At 44.4% G+C, this 19,902-nt stretch overlaps 2 protein-coding genes across 2 annotated transcripts in view; one reads left to right on the forward strand and one right to left on the reverse strand.

Moving 5' to 3' along the window:
- KIF24 (kinesin family member 24) overlaps positions 1-15,476 on the reverse strand; it is a 38,425-nt gene extending 22,949 nt beyond the window's left edge. The window contains exons 1-4 of the mRNA XM_019531858.1: positions 15,372-15,476; positions 8,034-8,667; positions 1,936-2,125; positions 54-151 (exon numbers count right to left, since the gene is read on the reverse strand). Of these exons, the coding sequence (XP_019387403.1) occupies positions 54-151; positions 1,936-2,125; positions 8,034-8,667; positions 15,372-15,441 (992 nt within the window). The 5' untranslated portion in view covers positions 15,442-15,476. The remainder of the gene's footprint in view (positions 1-53; positions 152-1,935; positions 2,126-8,033; positions 8,668-15,371) is intronic.
- Positions 15,477-15,550: 74 nt separating this feature from the next.
- NUDT2 (nudix hydrolase 2) overlaps positions 15,551-19,902 on the forward strand; it is an 11,892-nt gene continuing 7,540 nt past the window's right edge. Inside the window, exon 1 of the mRNA XM_019531863.1 lies at positions 15,551-15,642. The gene's annotated coding sequence lies outside the window, so the exon portion shown is untranslated. The remainder of the gene's footprint in view (positions 15,643-19,902) is intronic.

Here is a 19,902-nt window from a genome sequence, read left to right on the forward strand (position 1 = left end):
AAAATTAAAAATAAAAAGGGCAAGAATAACAAATGTAAGCATTGGTAGCCTACCCGTTAAAAACATGCTGAATGAGGGGATGAGCAGTCTTCATATACACATCCTGATTGGTACATGCTTCCCCAAAGACTTCATCAAAATAAAAAACATGCTGAAAAATAGATGTGATTTTTACATGAAAAGGAATCTGGCTCATTTCACTTTCACCGCATAATGAACAGCACATGCTATGGGCTCAATCCAAAGCCAGCTGACATTACCAGAAGTCTTTCCGCTGACCTCAGGTTCCAAACGACCAAACTTTGTACAACCAACCAAGAAACAGAGCATGTGTGTTGGAAAGGAAAGGAAAAGAGAAGATGGTTTCTCCTCCCCACCATCTCAAAGCGGGGCAAATAGCAGCCATAGGAAAAAAGATAAGCATAACTTCAAAAATAAAAAACTCATCCAAGTGAACCAGCATACATCACTAGCGTGAGCCCACATATTAGGAAGAACTAAAAGCGGGCAATGTATAAAGTTTTTTTCTGCCCATGGAAGATAAAACCATTCCCAGGCCAATTGGACTGTTTTGTTTGAGAAGCAAAAGGAGCCATCTTAGGTCCCATCTTAGGACCTCATCTAATGCCCACTGAAATCTATGGAAACACGGGCATTGATTTCAATGGGTTTTGGAATAGGTCCTCCCAGATTTTAAAATTTTGCTCATTAAAATACCATGTCACTTCAGTGTGGCTCCAAGTTGATCATTATCTGTAACATTACAGTGAAGTATATAAACAAAATAGTATAAGGAAAGCCAGAAGATATGCAAAACTGAAGGCTACATAAATTTTGGATAAATGGTCCATGCCAACACAGAATGTCTTGCATTCAAAAGCTTGTCTAACTATCCCAATTGGTCCAATAAAAGGTTATCACCCTAAGAAATCTAAACCAGATCATTTTAGTGAAGCGATGGCATATTTCTACTTGGATGTCAGGGATTTATAGCAAGGCGAGGGGGGGGGGGGGGGGGGGGGGGGTGTCAGTATTGCCAGAATATAGTTTAGTGTAAAGATTTATTTCAGCACTTGGATATGAAGGTGATAGGCGCCACATAAATGCTGAATATAGCTGGCTGGGTGGAAACAGAGGGTTGGAATTACAGAGTATACGAGGCTATAAAAGATGCTATATGAACGGGGCCTGGGAGAGTTAGCAAATTTAATTTTACTGGATACCCCCAACAGTTGTTCTCAGTCTAGAGACTATAAAAATAACACACAGGAGAACAAGTATAGCTTGCTGCTCTCTAGAAATCAGCTGTGTTTTTGGTGCTGTCAGTCAGAACTGAGGATTTGAACAATGGCAGAAGAAAATAGCCAGGATTTTGCAACAAAGACCAAACAAAAACTTTGCTCTAAAAAATGTTTGTCCCTGGACTGAGGGGAAAAATTAGAAAAGAGGGAATCAAAGCATATGTGCCGCTCTTAGAAACGCAAGTCCTAAACTGACGTACAAGCGAATGTGGCTATATGGGACTCAGCACTAGGCAATGTGCTCCTGCCATATGTTTAGCAAGGCATCCTACTTTGGCATCCGTGATTCAGGAAAGGAATATTCATTTAGTAAGAAGCAAGGTAAAGGGCAACTTAAAGGCACTTGTATGGGAGATGTGTTTCCGGGGGTCTAACATCCTCAGCTTGGTGTAATTCAGGAGTAATCCCACGGTAATCGCACTGGGATGAGAGATGCACCCTGCCATTTTTGTTTAATCTGAGAGAGAGAGAGAGAGAGAGAGAGAGAGAGAGAGAGAGAGAGAGAGAGGGAAATCCTTTACCAAAACCCCAAATCTGTTTTAACCTCTCCCTGGACTGTTGCTCCATTAAGGTGTCACTTTGCCCCCTGATCCCTACAGATTATAAAGCCCAAGTGTAAACGGAGACCTCTTACTTGCAAAATATACTGAGTAAGATCCACCGCCTCCTTCTTCTCGTGAAGAAGTAGGGTTTCTTTATCTTTCACTGTGATGATGTTGACTTCCCCGCGCCGCTCCTCTCTCAAGCCCAATGGACGCTTCCGGACACACACGCGGATTTTGTCAGTCTCTGTCCACGGTGTCTCCTTCTCCGAGGTATTTGATCTGTAACATGGGATTGCAAATTTGGGTTTAAAAAGGGACTTCATAATTGGAGAGATCTTTAAATTTGCCTGCAAGTTTAGCTGGTTACTGTTTAGTGAAGATAACTCTGTTTTGTTTTGAAAGCTTACATAAAACTCAGGGCTGTCACAAAAGCAAAAACTAGTCTGCTTTGCAGGATAACACAACCACCAATGTTGTGTGCATTTGTTAAAGTGACTGCATTGAAGGGTTGTTTTTTTTTTTTTTTTTTTTTGTTTTTTTTTTTTATATATATGTAGCATAGTGCTGAGCTTGGGAATGACCTGACATAAATTTTGTTGTCCACAAATTAAAAATCTAGACAAACATCATCCAAAAAAGACTCATCTCCTGGAGTCCCTTCTCACTAGGCATTTCGTTAGAGTGTCCTAGTCCAGGAGATAACATATTCCTTGACCAAATATTGGACTGAATTGTCTTACTAGAAAGCATACAGCTTTCATTAATATCCATCTTTCTTGAGTACTGTCATGAAGACTGCTGTGGCTCTTGGAGCCTCACATCTTGGTCTCAATTCAATTCCTCAGTCGTGGCTTTTCATCTTGGGTAGAGGCTTTTGACCTCCCCTCTCCCTCCTTCTCTACAGAGTAGCACAAAGACAACTCTGTAACAGGCACTTAGTTTGGCATTGCCTTTAGTAATAGCAAATGAAGATTTGATTTTTATTTAGTAGGCTAATTATTTTAAACAACAAATTGCTGTGGCTGTACATCTGAAAATCCTACTAATGACTATAACCAGTGTTACAAGGAAAAGACTATTTTAGTAACAAGCAGTGTAGTGTTCTTTGGAGTATGCTGCTGGCATTCAGTCACCAATAATGACTTCAGTCCTGAGCTCTGTAAAAACATCTAGAAAGGTGTTTTAATCTATTTAAGGTTTTATGGGTTGTCAATCCTCCTTTTGATCTCTCTCTCGTATCATTCTATCTACCTGTCCCGTCGCTGTCAACTTCTGGTAAAACCATAACATGCTATTATCAAATGCTACCAAGACTGAACTCTGCTTTGCTGGTAAAAAAAACCCTTACCCTACATATCAATGTATGTCACATGCCTTAATTTAGGTCTAAACCTATGTTCAAAGGTGACAAGTCTCAATCACAAAGTAGCACAGTTGTGTGGCCTGCCAAATCTACTTCTGCTGTTTCCCTGCCATCCTGAGAAGCAATCACTTCTCTAGATGATTAATCCTCTATGCAAACATCTTGAGAGAGAGTGCATAAAGATGCTGCTGTTATAACAATTTGTGTCCACTCCAATTTTCCTTTTTTCCAAGCACCCTTCAGTCAAATGAAAAATGATGGTCTCCCTGGACCTGAATGCAAATTCAAATCAGAAACAAATTATTTTAATCGAACCCTGCCGCCTTCGTGTAAGTCATGTGTCTGTCTTGTGTACCAAATGCTCTTCCAACTCTTTTAACAGGCTAATTTAAAGCAAACACACACGATTCCACTAAATTAAGACCACAAGGTGATTAGCATTAGTCCTTCCATTTCTTGTTAAGACAATAGTCTTGGGATTTAAATGTCAGTTGGGATCCACATGAGACCGAACAGCACTCAAGGTTTCCCTCCAAGACCGGCTCTCAGCTGCAGGTCCTGATCCTGCAGCGTTTACTCAGAAGACATCCTTGCTTGGACCGGCCACCCCATCAGTCTACTTCCACAGGACTTCTCATATGCAAAAGGTTTACAGGATCAGGGCTTTGTAGTGGAAAGGAAACCTCTTTCTGTTAAGAATCACAGAAAATCAGGGTGGAAGGGAGCTCAAGAGGTCACATCTAGTCCAACCCCCTGCACAAAGCAGGACCAGCCCCAAATACATCATCCCAGCCAGGACTTTGTCTACCTGGGTCTTCAAAACCTCCAAGGATGGAGACTACACCACTTCTCTGGGTAACCTGTTCCAGTGTTTTACTACCCTCCTCATGAGAAAGTTTTTCCTATTATCCAACCTAAACTTCTCTTGCTGCAACTTGAGCCCATTGCTTTGTTGTGCCATCTGCCCTCACTGAGACCAGTCCAGCTCCATCCTCTTTGCAGCCCCCCTGCAGGGAGGTGGAAGCTGTTATTCAATCCCCCTCGGTCTTTTCTTCAGACTAAATCAGCCCAGTTCCTTGAGCCTCTCCTCATAAGTCCTGTCCCCCAGCCCCAACCATTTTTGTTGCCCTCTGCTGGACTCTCTCCAGTGTGTCCACATCCTTTCTGTAGTGGGGGGGCCACAGCTGGACACGGGTCTCCAGATGTAGTCTCCCTGGTGCTGAATAGAGGGGAAGAGTCCCCCCAGGTCCTTTTCTGCAGAGCTGCTGCCCAGCCAGTCAGCCACAGCTGGACACAGGACTCCAGATGTAGTCTCCCTGGTGCTGAATAGAGGGGAAGAGTCCCTCCAGGTCCTTTTCTGCAGAGCTGCTGCCCAGCCAGTCAGCCCCAGCCTGCACTGGTGCATGGGATTGCTCCCTCCTAAGTGCTGGATTTTGCACTTGTCCTTGTTGAACCTCATGAGATTTCTTTTGGTTCAATCCTCCAACTTGTCAATGTCTCTCTGAATCCTAGCGCTACCCTCCAGTGCATCTGCTACTCCCCCCAGCTTAGTGTCATCTGCAAATTTGCTGAGGGTACACTCTATGCCATCTTCCAGGTTGTTAATGAAGATATTGAACAAAACTGGGCCCAGGACTGACCCATGGGGCACTCTACTTGATATTGGCTACCATCTACACACTGGGCCATTCATTACTATCCTTTGAGCACAACAATCCAGCCAGTTTTCTATCCAGGTTACAGTCCATTCATCCAACCCACACTTCCCATAGCTTGTTTGTGAGAATGTTGTGGGAGACTGTATCAAAACCTGTGCTAAAAGTTAAGAGACTACAACTGAGATTATCTGTGGTGACTAAGTTAATGACCCATCCAACAATAATCATGATGCTGTTGGGTACCAAATGTTCTCAGCAAAAGGTCACTGGCTCTGGAACCTGCTTTGCAGCTCGTTTCACCAGAGCCTGGCCGTGGTGACCTTTAGAGCACATTGACCATCGTTCCCAAGAGATGAGAAGCAGGAGAAATGGAGAGGCAGGAATGACTGATCCTTTGATATGAGAGCACATTTCTGTTAGGGAAGGGATTCTCAGACAGTACAGACTCATATTTTCTATTGAAATGAAGTATGGGTTTTAATTACAAAGTACTGCAACTAGAGATTATAGTAGGAAACCTAAGTCACTGTAGGAAACATATACTGCATTCAGATGTCCTAGAACTATCTTTTTATATTATTTTCAGAAAGAGATAAGCAATTGGGAGCATGGTAGAGACAATAAAGGTAGAAAGAGCTTACGAGTGACCCCGTCTGCTAACATTAAAATCAAGCCATTTGCTATGAGCAGGTAGAAAACCTTTTAAGCATGTTCAAAGGAGCTATTGATTTTTCTGCATTCTTAATTGTACTCATACTGTTTGGGTTCCTAGCAGCTAAGACTATAGTCATTGTCAAGGCAAATCCAATAAAGACAAAGGGCCACATTCAACAAGGGATCTACGTGCCTACCAAGACGCCCAACTTCTAAATGCCTGCCTCCTAAACTGGAATCCAGAACAGTGGGTTAGATACAGGGGCTCCCTATACAGTGCATAGGAAACAGGCACCTCAGCAGAGCCAGTCCCAAGCCCCATGTGCTGTATAGAAGGACACCTACAGCCAGCTAGTAAGAAACAGCAAGTGTTTCCTACAAGTGGGGAGGTGAGGGCGGGGATCGGAAATTCTAACTCCTTCCAGAGTTTAGGCACTTGAATCAGGGCTGCAGGTAGGGACCTCTGCTCACTTGAGATCCTAAGCCTAGAGCCCTCTCATGGGGACAGACATGGACATCTATATGTCCAAAGGACTGAACAAGTTTTATTGTTTTCTTTTAAAAGGCAGCTAGAGCAGGCGCTGCTCACCTTTTATATATTGGTGCAGTGGTTAGAGCAGTCAGCCATGAAGTCCCAGGCTCGAAGGCCTGAGGGGGTTCCAGCACATGGCTCTCATCACCCAAGGGAGGGTTCAACCACCAAGTCTTAGGTTGTTCTGCCTTCCCATTACAAAACCTGGGGCTCTGAATGCATGAATCATAGGGCTAGAGGGAAAGGGAGAAGCCCTGTAGCTTAGTGGTTATGATACTCCTTGGCCTCTGGGCAGTTTTAGTTTGTATCCAATGAGTACTTAATTTGAAAGGCACAAAGTCCCAGGATCAGGGACCAGAAGCCAGGGGCCCCCTTCCAAAGTGAGTGCCTCAAGTACTGGGCTACAGAGCCAAGCTCCCTCTTGTGCCCCGTCTCTCTCTGGCCCCAAGAGCACTCTGTTCTTTGCTGCACAGAGTCCCAGCCCCGACGGAAGGCTCCTGGGTGGTTTAGGCAGAGGAGCACTTAGTTTCTGGATCAGGTTAGGTTAGAGATAAGTGCTGAGCTGCTCACACTGGGGCAGTTCTGGGCATGTGTAGACACAGTTCTCCAGGCATCTAGAGAACATTAAAAAAAGGATGAGGTGCCTGGTGGATTTAGGTGCTTCATGGTAAAGTACCAATCAACTGGGAGCTGTCTGGATTGCAATTTTGAATTCACTTTCCTACATTTAGCATTGGATATTGGCTATTGCTTCATTGCTGACTGAATACAGCCTGCATCACAGCAGCTGTTACTATGTGTTGAAATATTAATGGAACCAAAAAGCTCATCATTAACTCATTTATAAATAGAATAATTCTATTTAAGTGTGATATATATTAAATATTCTCTGTATCATTTATCTGGTTTTTTTCCAGTTAGCTTAACCAGCTGTACAACCAGCAGTATTAACTTTGAAAAACTCAAACATTCCCAGACTTTTTATGAACTTAGTTATGTCACCGCAGAATTTGCCAGACCAATAAAAGTGTGTTTAGAAACATTCTGTGCAATGTACTGGTGTTGGATTTGAATGCATGGATGTGTTCCAACCAAAATATGAAAAAAAGTGGACAAGTTTCCAGGCACATTTTTAGTAAAGGATTTTTAAACTGAGATGACCCTTGGGAAACATAAGCATGTACACACATCAATTTTTCATCACCGGATTCTCTGGTTCAGACTACGATTTAGCTCACAAATGACTATAACTGCTATCACTAGATGAAATGATCTATCCATAAATATCATAAAACCCTGACACAGGAAAAATGCCCTATAGCAGAGTAGCATGGGAGTACTGTAACTTAAGTTTGATGGCATATTGGCAGAGAAGCTGGATCAATTTGAGGTGCTGAAGTTCAGGATTGAGGTTCGTTAGCAGATCTGCCTGCAAAATGCCCAATCAGCTAGTACTATTAATTTTGGATTTCCATTTAAAAAAAAAAAAAAATCAAATTAATTTAATTTTTAAGGTAGTGGATTGGGTGTTCCCTTAACAAAATCCATGTGCTACTTTTACTGGTGGAAACTTGACATAGGGTATTACCTATATGGAGTGATAGAATTTGTAAATAAATAGTTTTAATTATGCAAAAAGGCTCTATTAATAGAATAAGAGAAGCGAGCTCAAATACCAGCCTAAAACAAACATAAGTATTGCAAAAGATAAAAGCCTATTTTTAGCCAATTCTGGTAAGCTTCAGTGAATTCAACTACTTCTTTCCATCAACCTTGGAAAGTCCTAAATGCTCCCTAATGTTTCCCCTCCCCACAGGATTTTCCACTGCTCTTGTAGAAGCTGGGAATTGTTTGATTTTAGTCATACAAGGCATTCATTCAGAGCCAATGAAGAAGGATCTTCCTTCCTAAGTTCATAAAGGAATGACTAACCTTGTCAGTTAATGCCTATCTAATGAAACAAAAATGAATGATGTTTACCTGATGCAAGAATGAGGTAGTCCGTAATTATACCCTGAAATATGAGTTACTCTTTGTATGATGGGGGCTTCAGAACTCCCCAGCAGAGGGGCAATATTATTTGATGAATACATTGTAGGATAGTCCATGTCATGTTCTGTGCACGCCCCAGAAGCAGTCAGGGTTTCTCTTCTGGCTGCTTTATTGTAACCCAAGTCAGCTCGTGGAACGTGTCCCAACATCTCCACTAAACCATCTTCACTGGCAGAAAAATTAGATAAACCATATGATCCAGTTTCACAGTCTTTAACTGTTCCATCCTTTTTTTCAAAGAGGGACTCAAAACGCAGCTGTCTGCGAGGACCTGATCTGGTCACCTGAGGCTGGAGGAAAAGGCCACTTGTTTGAAAATCTTCCTTGGCTGTGTCTGCTGTTTCCTCCTCTTCCTGCATAATTTGGATGATTCTTATGAGTTGAAAGAGACGCTTGCGGTCATTCATGTTATGGACCCCGAGGTTGGCATAATCTTTCATGGAAACCTTGGCTAGTTCGTCTATCTTCTGAAGGCCAAGGGCAGCAAAGTGTGGATAATATTTTTCAAGCTCTGCCTCACAAAGGCACTCATACAGGCAGGATGACATCTTCCGTTTAAACCCTGCTAGAAATCAAACACAAGGAATATCAGATCCACGTGCAAGAGCCATAGCTGACAAAGTTAGCAAAGAAATAAAGCATTTCCTTATCTACAGATCTTATTATCTATAATTAGGATAGCAGCCAGTTACATCCTAGGTGGCAACAGGCTGGGTTGTGAAACATTTTGGAGTTCAATAATTGTAAAAATATGCTAAGCAGGGGGTGAATAAATTATTTTTGCACATAAAAAGTGAAAAATAAAACAACACACTGAGATACAGAGATATGTACAGTCACTCACTGCTGCAAGCTTCCTACACTTGTGATGTCCATTCAGTGAATGCTGCAGTCTACTGAAATCTCGTCCACCAGCTACAGAATGCAATATGCCTAATTTTAGCTGCCCAACTTGATGTCAGGCATGCAGTCCTACTGTTAACCCACAGTTAATTAACAAAGGGATAAGACATGGATATGGACACATTCAAAGATCAAGCCTTAAAGATAAATGGTTTATTATACATATTACAGATGAATTATACAACATGGCCACTATATCATGCATCATTTTATCATTTAGAAAAACAACTCAGAAATCCTACACTTGTGTTTCCCCAACATAATTGTTTATATCCAGCTGGATTAATATCTGCAGAAATTCTTATTTGTTCACTTTAAACACTGACAACATATAGAATCTTAAATAAATTAAAACACCTTTCTAGATGTTTTTACAGAGCTCAGGACTGAAGTCATTATTGGTGACTGAATGCCAACTTCATACTCCAAAGAACACTACACTGCTTGTTACTAAAACAGTCTTTTTCTTGCAACACTGGTTACAGTCATTGGTAGGATTTTCAGATGTACAGACACAGTAATTTGTTTAAAATAATTAGCCTGCTAAATAAAAATCAAATCTCCATTTACCATTACTAAAATCAATGCCAAACTAAGTCTGAATAATAATACAACTTCTGTCTAATAATCTGCTGACGGCAATCGGATATTACAACAACTGAAAAGGTGCATTGAGGAACAAACAAAATGATTTAGAACCTTGGGTCTGAGCTAGAAAAAAATATCAGTCAGAATAAAATTATGAGTGGTTCAGCAATAAAACTTAACAAGCTAGACAGTAGAAGCACTGTTGCAGGGAAGTCCTCAGCGGAGTTTCTGTAGGGAAATTCGGATTCTTGATGTAAAAAAAAAAAAAAAAGTTGTTGAGATTTTTAGTTTTGGGGGAAAAAAAAGAAAGGAAAGTTCAGAGACATGGGGTCTTTCATTTGTGAAATCTGAATGAGCTACTAGCTTAGCTGGCATACTGAGTATGGATGAGATTTCCCAAAGCACACAGTTTACCCTAAGGTAAAAGGGATCATTTGACATCAAAGGGGGAAGAGGCAGGCCAACAGTGAGTGCTTTGAAGAATTCTGCCCTAGGGGTTCAATCAATCCCCAGTGCAAGTCCCATTTGGATTGGGCTGCTTGGTGCACCAACCACCATGGAAGTCACCTTCTGTGGAGGAAAGAGTAAATGGAAGACACGAACACAAAGCTTGGGACTTCAACTCAAAATGACAAGAATCAGAAGTTCAAGACAGAAAAGATCTATCTGGTTTCATTCTGTTTATTGTCCAAGGCCCAATGCAGGATTGTACTCTAGATAATATTTAAATCTCACACATCCACATCCACCGAAACAAAAGTGCAAGAACTATTGGTAGCTGCAATATCTAAATGAAAAAATGGAGCTCAGTTTCCAGGAAGGTAGAAGGGAAACTTGACAGACTTATGTGAGTAGGAGTGATAAGAGATTTAAAAACAATTCCACAATGCTATCTGAAATGAAGCAAAACACGTAAAAAAATAAAATCCCTATTACATACAGTGAAAGAGAGGACTAAGAGGCGCACACTTTTGACAATGAGGGTAATTAACCAGTGGGACAATTTAACAAAGGTCACAGAGGATTCTCCAATTCTGGCAATTTTTAAACAAGATTGGATGCTCTTCTCAAAGATGCGCTGTAGGTCAAACAACACTTAATTCAGGGAAGTCTTATGTAGGAGGTCAGAAGAGATGACCATCCTAACAGGGCCTGTTCATTCATTTAGTCGTTTAGGCGCAAAAAACCCTACATATATTGTTTTTCAAACTGAAACGTAATTCTTCAAGTAAAACTGCTTTGTTCTATTTCTTAAAAGAAGCAAGCTGTTATTTAAAGGCTTTCAAGAAATCCTAAACTGTTAATTCCAGTGCCATCTGTTGGCAAAATAGAGGACATCTCTGAGCTTCTAATTTTCTATTATCAGGATCCAAGTAATTTTCATTCACCTTTATCTGGTGATTGTGTTCTGTAATGCAAAAATCTAGACTAAACATTCTTAATCACCATATTTTAATATCAAAATCCATCCTGCTTTATTGGCTTTACTAGAAGCAGAGGCTAGAAGCAGAGGCTTAAGAGGCTTGACACTTAAGGCTAGGATCTTTTCAGACACTTGAATATGAAATGTGTTTGGGAAAAGAGGAGCTGTTTTTAAGCCAGCAGAGTTTGAAGTGAACTTGCATTTCAAGGGTCAAATATCATCAAGTATAGGGAGTGATCTGTCCCTCAATTTGCCTTAATTTGTTCTTTGCAGCAACAGCAGGCACTGTGTGATACTGCAGTTCAGAGTGGATGTCATTCCTGTCCCAACGCGGCAGAGCTGTTCAGCTCCATCCTGAACAGCTGAGGTCTCACATTCTTTTCAGGCAAAGTGACAGTCTTGCTTTAACAAAAGATGCAGAAGCAGGTCTGTTAAATAAAAAATGAATTCAACTGAGTCTGCTAGAACATCACAGTTATTATACACTGGCAACCTGCTCTAGGATAATTATTGGTTCTAAATTTAAAATGCGTAGGATCTTTAGGTTGGTGACGATTCAGGCCATTAGTCTTAAAAGAAAGGCAAGCTGACTGCCACACAATTTTATATATATATCAGAGGTCTTTCAGATAAGTTCGTAAAATATCTACTATGCACGAAGATTGAAAATTCCATGGCACTGATATTAGGGCAGGGACTTGCTCCAGGATACTTGGCGAGGATTTTATACAGACCCATGCACACAATGCAATGAAAAGTGTGACATGCCAGATGATTATCTGGTTGTATTTCAGTGCCAATATATGTGAAACACTCAGGAAGCATTACAAGAATATAGTCATAAGCCAGACTCAAACCTTATGGTAAAGTGCTGCACATTTTCTGATACTACGAGCCTCCATTTCAGGCATATCTGTGGTACTCCCTGGAACAGGTGTAAGAAAATATTATAATTGTATATCAAACCACAGAATCAGATCATACGCTGGCATCAGAAAAGAACTCCTTTGCCCAGCATTAGATTTTTTTTTTCCCAGAAAAGGATGAACCAGAGGGAGAAAAGCCAAGCAACAAGAGTAGAAATCAGTGGTGGCTCTTTTATACTCTAAAGCAATGGAACTGGCATATTTTGAAACAACAGAATCTGCTGCAGAACCCCTTGGCACAAAACTGAGCCAATCAGAGATTTAGTTGAAAATATTTTTGTTCATCATCATCATCATTTAGCTCTTGTACGGATATTTTACTTTCAATGAGCTTTATAATGCAGAGAAAAGGTTCAATCTCACAGTGATGCTCTGGAAAGTCAAGGGAAACTACCTGAAGGTGTCAAGTCACAGCACCCAAGCTACCTCATATTTAACCCCTATTTGAATGTGCTCATTGGAGACCAAAATGGCCTTAGAGCTTTGTAGCTTACCTGTGTCTGAGTCTAGAACAATTCAAAACCACCTTTCTCCTGAAAAACAACATCCACACAGTTTTTAACACACCTTTAGTGGTTTGTCTTAGCTTTCTCAAGTTTCTGTACAGCCCCAAACTTTTCACAGGTGCAGACTGCCAATGGTGCTGAAGTGCTAAGTGATTTCCTGAGGCATGGTAAGAGAGGACTAGAGTGAGACCAGTCTTATCAGACAATCTTGTATTTGCCTCAGAGAGCAAGGGCATTGCCAGATTACGTTATCTGATAGATCTGTCTCCATCTATTGCTTCCATGAATACCGCAAGCATATTGAACCATAGTCCGAGGCTAAATTTTACTCAGGACTGTGAAGATGAAGGGCAAGTTTGCTGTCCTGTGATTCTGCAAAGTGCTTTATTTTCTCTGACCATTTGTGCCTTTCTATTATTTTATTAATTTTAATCCTGACCTATATTACAGGAAGCTGTCGAGGCTCCCACCTGGGCAGGCTCCATTGTGCTGAGCACTGAGACAAAACCCAGCCACAGAACACAGTCATCATTTTAGTTAGAAGATCAAATGTCACAGGTAGAGGGAAAATAGCAAACAGACAAGAATAGGATAGGGGAGATGAGACAAGAGTACCATGAATATATTTTTTTCTAAACATTTTATATACAATTGCAGAGGAAACATTTACAAGGCGATGTTACAGCATATAATTTTCTTACTTATAGACTATAAAATATATATTTCTTTTGACTACTGGAACAAATATACCAGCCCATTTTGAAGACAAAGGGAGAAAAAGCTAAATAAAAAAAACAGACAACTATCTACAAATTCCAGTAAAGAAAAGTTTATCTTCAGTGTTATGTGATAACTATTTCACCCCTGAATAATGAAAAACTATTTCTATTCTTCCACTATATTGAGCTTTCTAATGTCCATGTTAGCAATATATTGATAATCACACATGGATCAAGTTACAAGGGCCACAACAATTTCATTGTGATCTGCAACTGATTAAAAAAAAAAAGCAACTCAACAATGACATTTTCACCAAAGAAACTACTTTTTTTTAATTTGCAAAAGCCCGATAATTGTTATAATCATTCTCTTATATTAATTATAGGAAAATGACCTCGGCAAAAGAGACTCTGTCCTCCAGCTGATACTTGACAACTGTTTAAAGTAACAGCTGCATAGAGATGGGAAATGTCTAATATTCAACCACACGCTAAGAAAAAATAATCTGTGGGTTATATTAGGATGCTAACGATTTGAAAATTGTGCCTGGGCTTCCCTGAAGGCAATGCTGCCAAATGGTTTTGAACATTTGTTTCATTTTGTAACCACCTAAAAGGCAAACCCTTGGGCCTTTGTAGTTTTAGTTCCAGCTTCTTAATGAGTGTTTACTGGACTTGTCCCCTGGCAACCGACTTCCTCTGCATTTAGCTTCCTCAGCTTAAGAAAAGCCCACACAGCTCACCACGCGCTTTGATTTTCCAGTTCAGTGGGGGAAAAAAATTCAGAATCAATCTGGATTCGTCAGTGAACTCCTACAATAGGTGATGGCAATCGTCAATCCTCCTGGACCACGGAGTATGCATGAGGGCCACCCAGGCCTGCAATACATATGCCTGGGCAGGAACTTTTGGAGGAGTTCAGGCTGCCCAGACCTTCCATCCTCCTTTACGCTACTGAGACCGAATCCAAAGAGCAGACTGAGCCCAGATGTTTGGCACCTCCATAGCTGTAGTTGTGCGCGTCTGAGAAGACGAACCCAGGTCTCCTGTGTGGTAGACCATGATGCCACCGCTGAACTACAGGGGACTCCTTCCTACAACAGCAGATTTGTTATAAACGCACCTCGAAGGTAACAGCATCCTGCTGAAACATCTGGCAGGCCTCTCCCTTGTACAGGCTACATTTCAGTGATTCCTGGGCGTCTTTCAGCATGCCCATGTGCGGGCTGCTCGGAGGCAAAAAACACTCATATCTTGTTCTGCGTTGTTCTGTTGCACACAAAGCTGAGCCGGCACGTGATCTGGAAGGAGTTCAAAGGCATAGAAATCATAGGATCATAAGGAAGTAGGGCTGGGAGGCACTTGCATCTCACCTGGGCATCTCCCTGCCTCAACCTGGCTGTCCAACCTGCTCTTGAAAGTTTCCAAGGATGGAAATGTCACCGTTTTTCCAAGGCTTGACCGCGCTTGGAGTCATAGATTCATAGATGTTTGGGTCAGAAGGGACCTTAAAGGATCATTGACTCTGACCCCCTGCCCATGGCAGGAAAAAGCTCTGGGGTCATGTGACCCCAGCCAGGTGCTCGTCCAGTCTCCTCTTGAAGACCCCTGGGTAGGGGCGAGCACAACCTCCCTGGGAGCCCGCTCCAGATCAGCTTCCCATCAGCACATTTGCTTGGCCCCATCGTCGGAAAGGTTCCCCCGCTCTCCAGCCGATGTTTCCTCCGTGGAGGGCCCCTGACCATCACTCCTAGCCCTACAGACACAAGCCACCTCCGTCCCCTCCGGGTGTTTTAAGACTGTCCTCAAGTCCTAACGTCGTTATCGTCTTCTCTTCCAGACTTGATTGCCCGAGTGCTTGCTGCTCTTCCATCGCTTGCGTCCCACCGGGAAAATCCTGAGGCAGAATCATCCAAACCGCCACAGGGGCCAGCGACAACCCAAAGTTACACCAGTCTGACCAGTGGGGAAATACACCCCGTCCTGCGTCAGGGAAGTCTGAGCCTGCACAGCCCTCCATCCCCATCCCGGGCAGGGATGCAGCAGAGCCCCCGTCTCCGTGGCAACGGGCCCCCAGACGGCCAATGAGGGGGGCGCGGTCTCCATGGCAGCGGGATGGACAGGGGTCCGCGGTCTCTATGGCAACACCACCCTCACCCCACCTTCGCCCTCAGGCCCCGCGGCTCCTTGCAGCCACTCACCGCGACCGCGCGGCCCGCCCGGGCCCTCACTCCACGCAGGCTCTGCTAGGCCGCTAGGCCGCGTCCCCATGACAACGCCGCCCGCCGCATTCGAACGCTCCCGCCCAAAGTCGCGCCGGAAACAGGAGGAGGAGAGGAGACGGGGCTTGCTCCCTTTCCGCGGACCAATCGGAAGCTGAAGAATCGCGGGTCTCCGATTGGCTGAGGCGGATGTCAGTCGGCGTGACCGGACAAGCTTCTTGCCCTGCGCCCGGAAGAGCCTAGGAGACAGGTGAACGGGGTTTTGGGGGCGCTCCTGGGCGTGGCACAGGCCTTCTCAGCCCTGGGAGCTGGAGCAGAAAGTGGGGGTCCCCACAGCAGAGCTGGGGGTGGGATTGGGAGGAGGGGGTGCAGAGGCGCAGGGAACAGCGAACAGCTCCTGGCATTTTCCGTTTGCAGCCAGAGGATGCTGACGGGGGCCTGGAAGATTCGGTCGAAGCAAAACCAGAGAGGATGTCATTGCGACGAGTTGCGCCCGGGATACAGGAGCAGCAGCCAGGCGGCGGAGTGCAGGCCGGCTTGGGCCAGCGCCACAACAAGACCCTTGGGAAGGAGCAAGGGTTGTTAGCCTGGGGAGCAAAGAGTTTAGCAGGGATCAGCGATGAGCTGGGAAGTCGAGGGGCTTCCTTGGCACCTCCTGGACCCAAACGCTGCTGCTGCTGCCTGTTTTCAGCGTTGGGTGGAGCTGGAATAAAAGGGGGCCGGGGGGAGTGCACTGAGCAGGGCACCCCTTGGATCTGCCCCAGACACGTTGACAGCGAGGACTGGCGCATCCAGTCTAACCCCCTGCTCCAAGCAGGACCAGCCCCAACTGCATCATCCCAGCCATGGCTTTGTCTACCCAGGTCTTCAAAACATCCAAGCATGGAGATTTCACTACCTCTCTGGGGAGCCCGTTTCAGTGCTTCACAGTGAGAAAGCTTTTTCTAATATCCAGCCTTCGATCTCTGTTGCTGCAGCTTGTATTGCCCACCAACCAGCATGTGCAAAGATCCTGTTTCTTAGCTCTGCCAGCAAAACCTCTTGAGTGGACACAGCTGAGGCGGATCCAGGCAGGTGCCCTGATGCCCTTACACCCCCATTTGATTCCTGCTCTACCTGGTGTTTAAAACCAGCTGCCTGGAAATGGCAGCAGCATTTCTGTTCAGGCAGTGTTGCGGGAAGCCATTGACATCATGGCTCTGTAAAATCTACATAATCCTTTCTAAACTCTTCATTCCACAGGTGTTAACAACCTGCTCTCCTTTTTAATGGTCTTCCTGTTCCATTAATCAGGCTATCTTTTGTTCTGCAGTGCTGCTGTTGTTTGCTGCTCCTGGTCATTGGGTCCCAGTTTCACAGCCCTGCAGTTATTTGTTTTTGCTTTGACACTATTATTGTCAAGGTTGACCATAGTTTACATAGGGTTTAGATTATGGATGTATCTGGGATGGCTTGAATAGGGTTGATCCTAGGGTGCTTTGGTAAAGATTTTTTGGACCGATACTGATGGCCGATTATTAATGAACCGTATTGGCCGATACCAGTCCAATTGCCCCTTCCCTCCCCTCTGCCCCTTCACTCCAACAGACTTACCAGCTGAATGCTGCTCTCCAAGCTGCCAGGCTGGCTGCGTGATTGCAGCGGGTGCGCGCATGCACGTGGCCTTTCTTGGCGGCATTATAGACCACATCAGCCAAAAAAAGCTGATTGCCGATAATGTCAGTTTTCCTTTCATTAGTGCTGATACAATATGAACCAATGTATCAGTGTACCTCACCTCTACTTTCGCCTGCAGTGGGGGAGTCACCAGGTCCCTTCACCTAGGCCTGGACAACCCCCACAGGTAACAGCTTCTCATCACTGCTGACCTAGTCCTCTCTGCGAGTCCCTTCCAGCCCTAGTCCTCTATAATTTTAAAGAAAAAAAGCCTAGAAGCGCATGCACTGTTCCGACAATCCAGTTCAGAAGCTGGCCACCCAAAAAGTTAAGGTATAAAGGTGTAAAATATGCAGTAGGAGCGGCTTGTTTATACAACGCAAGGCAGGTAATAAAGCCCAATAATGCAAAATGCTTACAAAAGAGAAAAGCAGGTTAGCATGCTGTCAAGTGCACAGAAACAGGGTTAATAAAATGGCAGAGAGATACCACAGTGCAAAGATGGAACTGTTATGGTTGTTCCATTAGTGTTAATTTTTGCATTGGGATCATAGTCCCCCACACAATGTCCACTGTTAACACCAAGGAATTAAGCCTACGTTAGTGAGCTGCAGTAACATCTATTTTTGTACTAACGGGATAACATTGTCACATATAGGTCATACTGTACAAACATATTTTCCTGTATACTGTTCTAGCTCCCTAGGGTAAAGCTTCTAGTGTCTTTTTATGTGGAGAAAAGTATGCACTGTGTTATATGGGATGATGCACCACACTATCTGCACCTGTCTTTTCAAAATCCTAGGTTCATAGATCCTAAGGTTGCAAGGGACCTCAATAGGTCATCGAGTCCGACCTCCTGCTGGGCAGGAAAGAGTGACCCCAACCAGGTGCTTGTCCAGTCTCCTCTTGAAGACCCCCAAGGTAGGAGTGAGCACCACCTCCCTTGGAGGCCCGTTCACCCATGGGTGCCTTTTCACCCATGGATGCAGCTAGGCTGACAGAAGAGAAGCCTTTTCTTGACTTTGCTTCCATCATTTCAGAGGTGAGGTAGCCAGGCCGGCAGGAAACAAGTTCATCACTTGGACCCACTGCATCCTTCCTGGGGGCTCTGCTGACCCAGCTGAAGTCTCTATTGCCTCCTCCTATGTTCAAGATGATATGTGAGCAGCCAGTGGGCACTTTGTGGGACTGGAGGCTTGAGGCTGTTCCAGGCAGGGGCTTTCTTGTTGTTATAATAGTTGCTTGAGACCCTGCAGAGGACAAAGCCAGCTGAAGCCCTTGGAGCAGGGCATCTGATCCCCAGTTTGTTAAATGGGGATAATATTCTTCATAACTGGCGGGGAATAGATTCATAGTTGGTAGGGTCAGAAGGGACCTAAGTAGATCATCAAGTCCGACCCCCTGCCCTGGGCAGGAGAGAATGGTGGGCACATATGACCCCAGCCAGGTAAACGTCTAGCCTCCTCTTAAAGACCCCCAGGGTAGGAGCCAGCACCACTTCCCTTGGAAGTTGGTTCCATGTCCTAGCTGCCCTGACTGTGAAATAGTGTTTTTTAATGTCCAGCCTAAACCTACTGTCAAACAACTGATGGCCACTATTCCTTGTTACTCCGGGAGGTGCACGGGTGAATGGGGTTTCTCCCATTCCCCGCTGGTCCCCCTGGTAAGTTTGTAGATGGCCACCAAGTCCCCTCTCAGCCTTCTCTTGTGAAGGCTGAACAGATTCATGTCCCATAGCCTCTCCTTGTAGGGCCTGCCCTGCTGCCCCTGGATCATGTGAGTGGCCTCCTCTGGACCCTCTCCATGCTGTCCACATCCTCCTGCAGTGCAGTGCCCAGAACTGGACGCAGGACTCCAGCTGCAGCCTGACCAGTGCTGCATAAAGGGGGAAGATCACCTCCTTGGACCTGCTTGAGATGCATCTGTGGTTGCATGACAAGGTGCGGTTAGCCTTGCCAACCATGACCTCGCGTTGTCGGCCCATGTTCATCTTGGAGTCAGTAATGTCTCCAAAATCCCTTTCTGCCTCCGTGCTCTCAAGAAGGGAGTTTCCCATTCTATAAGTGTGCTGCTGGTTTCTTCTGCCTAAGTACAGTACCCTGCACTTGTCAGTATTGAAACACATCCTGTTTATGTCAGCCCACTCCTGTAACCTATCCAGGTCTTGTTGCAGTCCTTCCCTCCCTGCTAGCATGCTCACTTCACCCCAAATTTTGGTATCATCAGCGAATTTAAACAGGTTGCAATTCACCCCGTCGCCCAAATCGCTGATGAAGAAATTGAACCTCCTTGGCCCTGTTCATGATGCATCTGTGGATACATGACAAAGTGAGGTTAGCCTTCCTGACCACGTCCCCATATTGGCGGCCCATGTTCATTTTGGAATCGATAATGACCCCAAGATCTCTTTCTGTCACTGTGCTTTCGAGAAGGGAGTTCCCCAGCTTGTAGGTCTGCTGCTGGTTCTTCCTGCCCAAGTGCAGCACCTTGCACTTGTCAGTATTGAATCCCATCCTATTCTCATCCACCCACCCCTGTAACCTGTCCAGGTCCAGCTGTAATCTGTCCTTCCCTTCTAGCATGCCCACCTCACCCCAGATCTTGGGGCCTGGAGAGTTTAAGCTTTAGAAGCACCGTATTATCCAAGTCTTGCAACAAGACTTGGATAGGTTACAGGGGTGGGCTATCAAAAACAGGATGCACTTCAACACTGGCAAGTGCAGGGTGCTGCACTTGGGCAGTAGTAACCAGCAGCACACTTATAAGATGGGAAATTCCCTTCTTGAGAGCACGGAGGCAGAAAGGGATCTTGGAGTCATTACTGACTCCGAGATGAACATGGGCCGACAAT

This window comes from Crocodylus porosus, unplaced genomic scaffold (assembly GCF_001723895.1).
Source record: "Crocodylus porosus isolate Cpor-Errol unplaced genomic scaffold, CroPor_comp1, whole genome shotgun sequence".
In the NCBI taxonomy this organism is placed as follows: Eukaryota; Metazoa; Chordata; order Crocodylia; family Crocodylidae; genus Crocodylus; species Crocodylus porosus.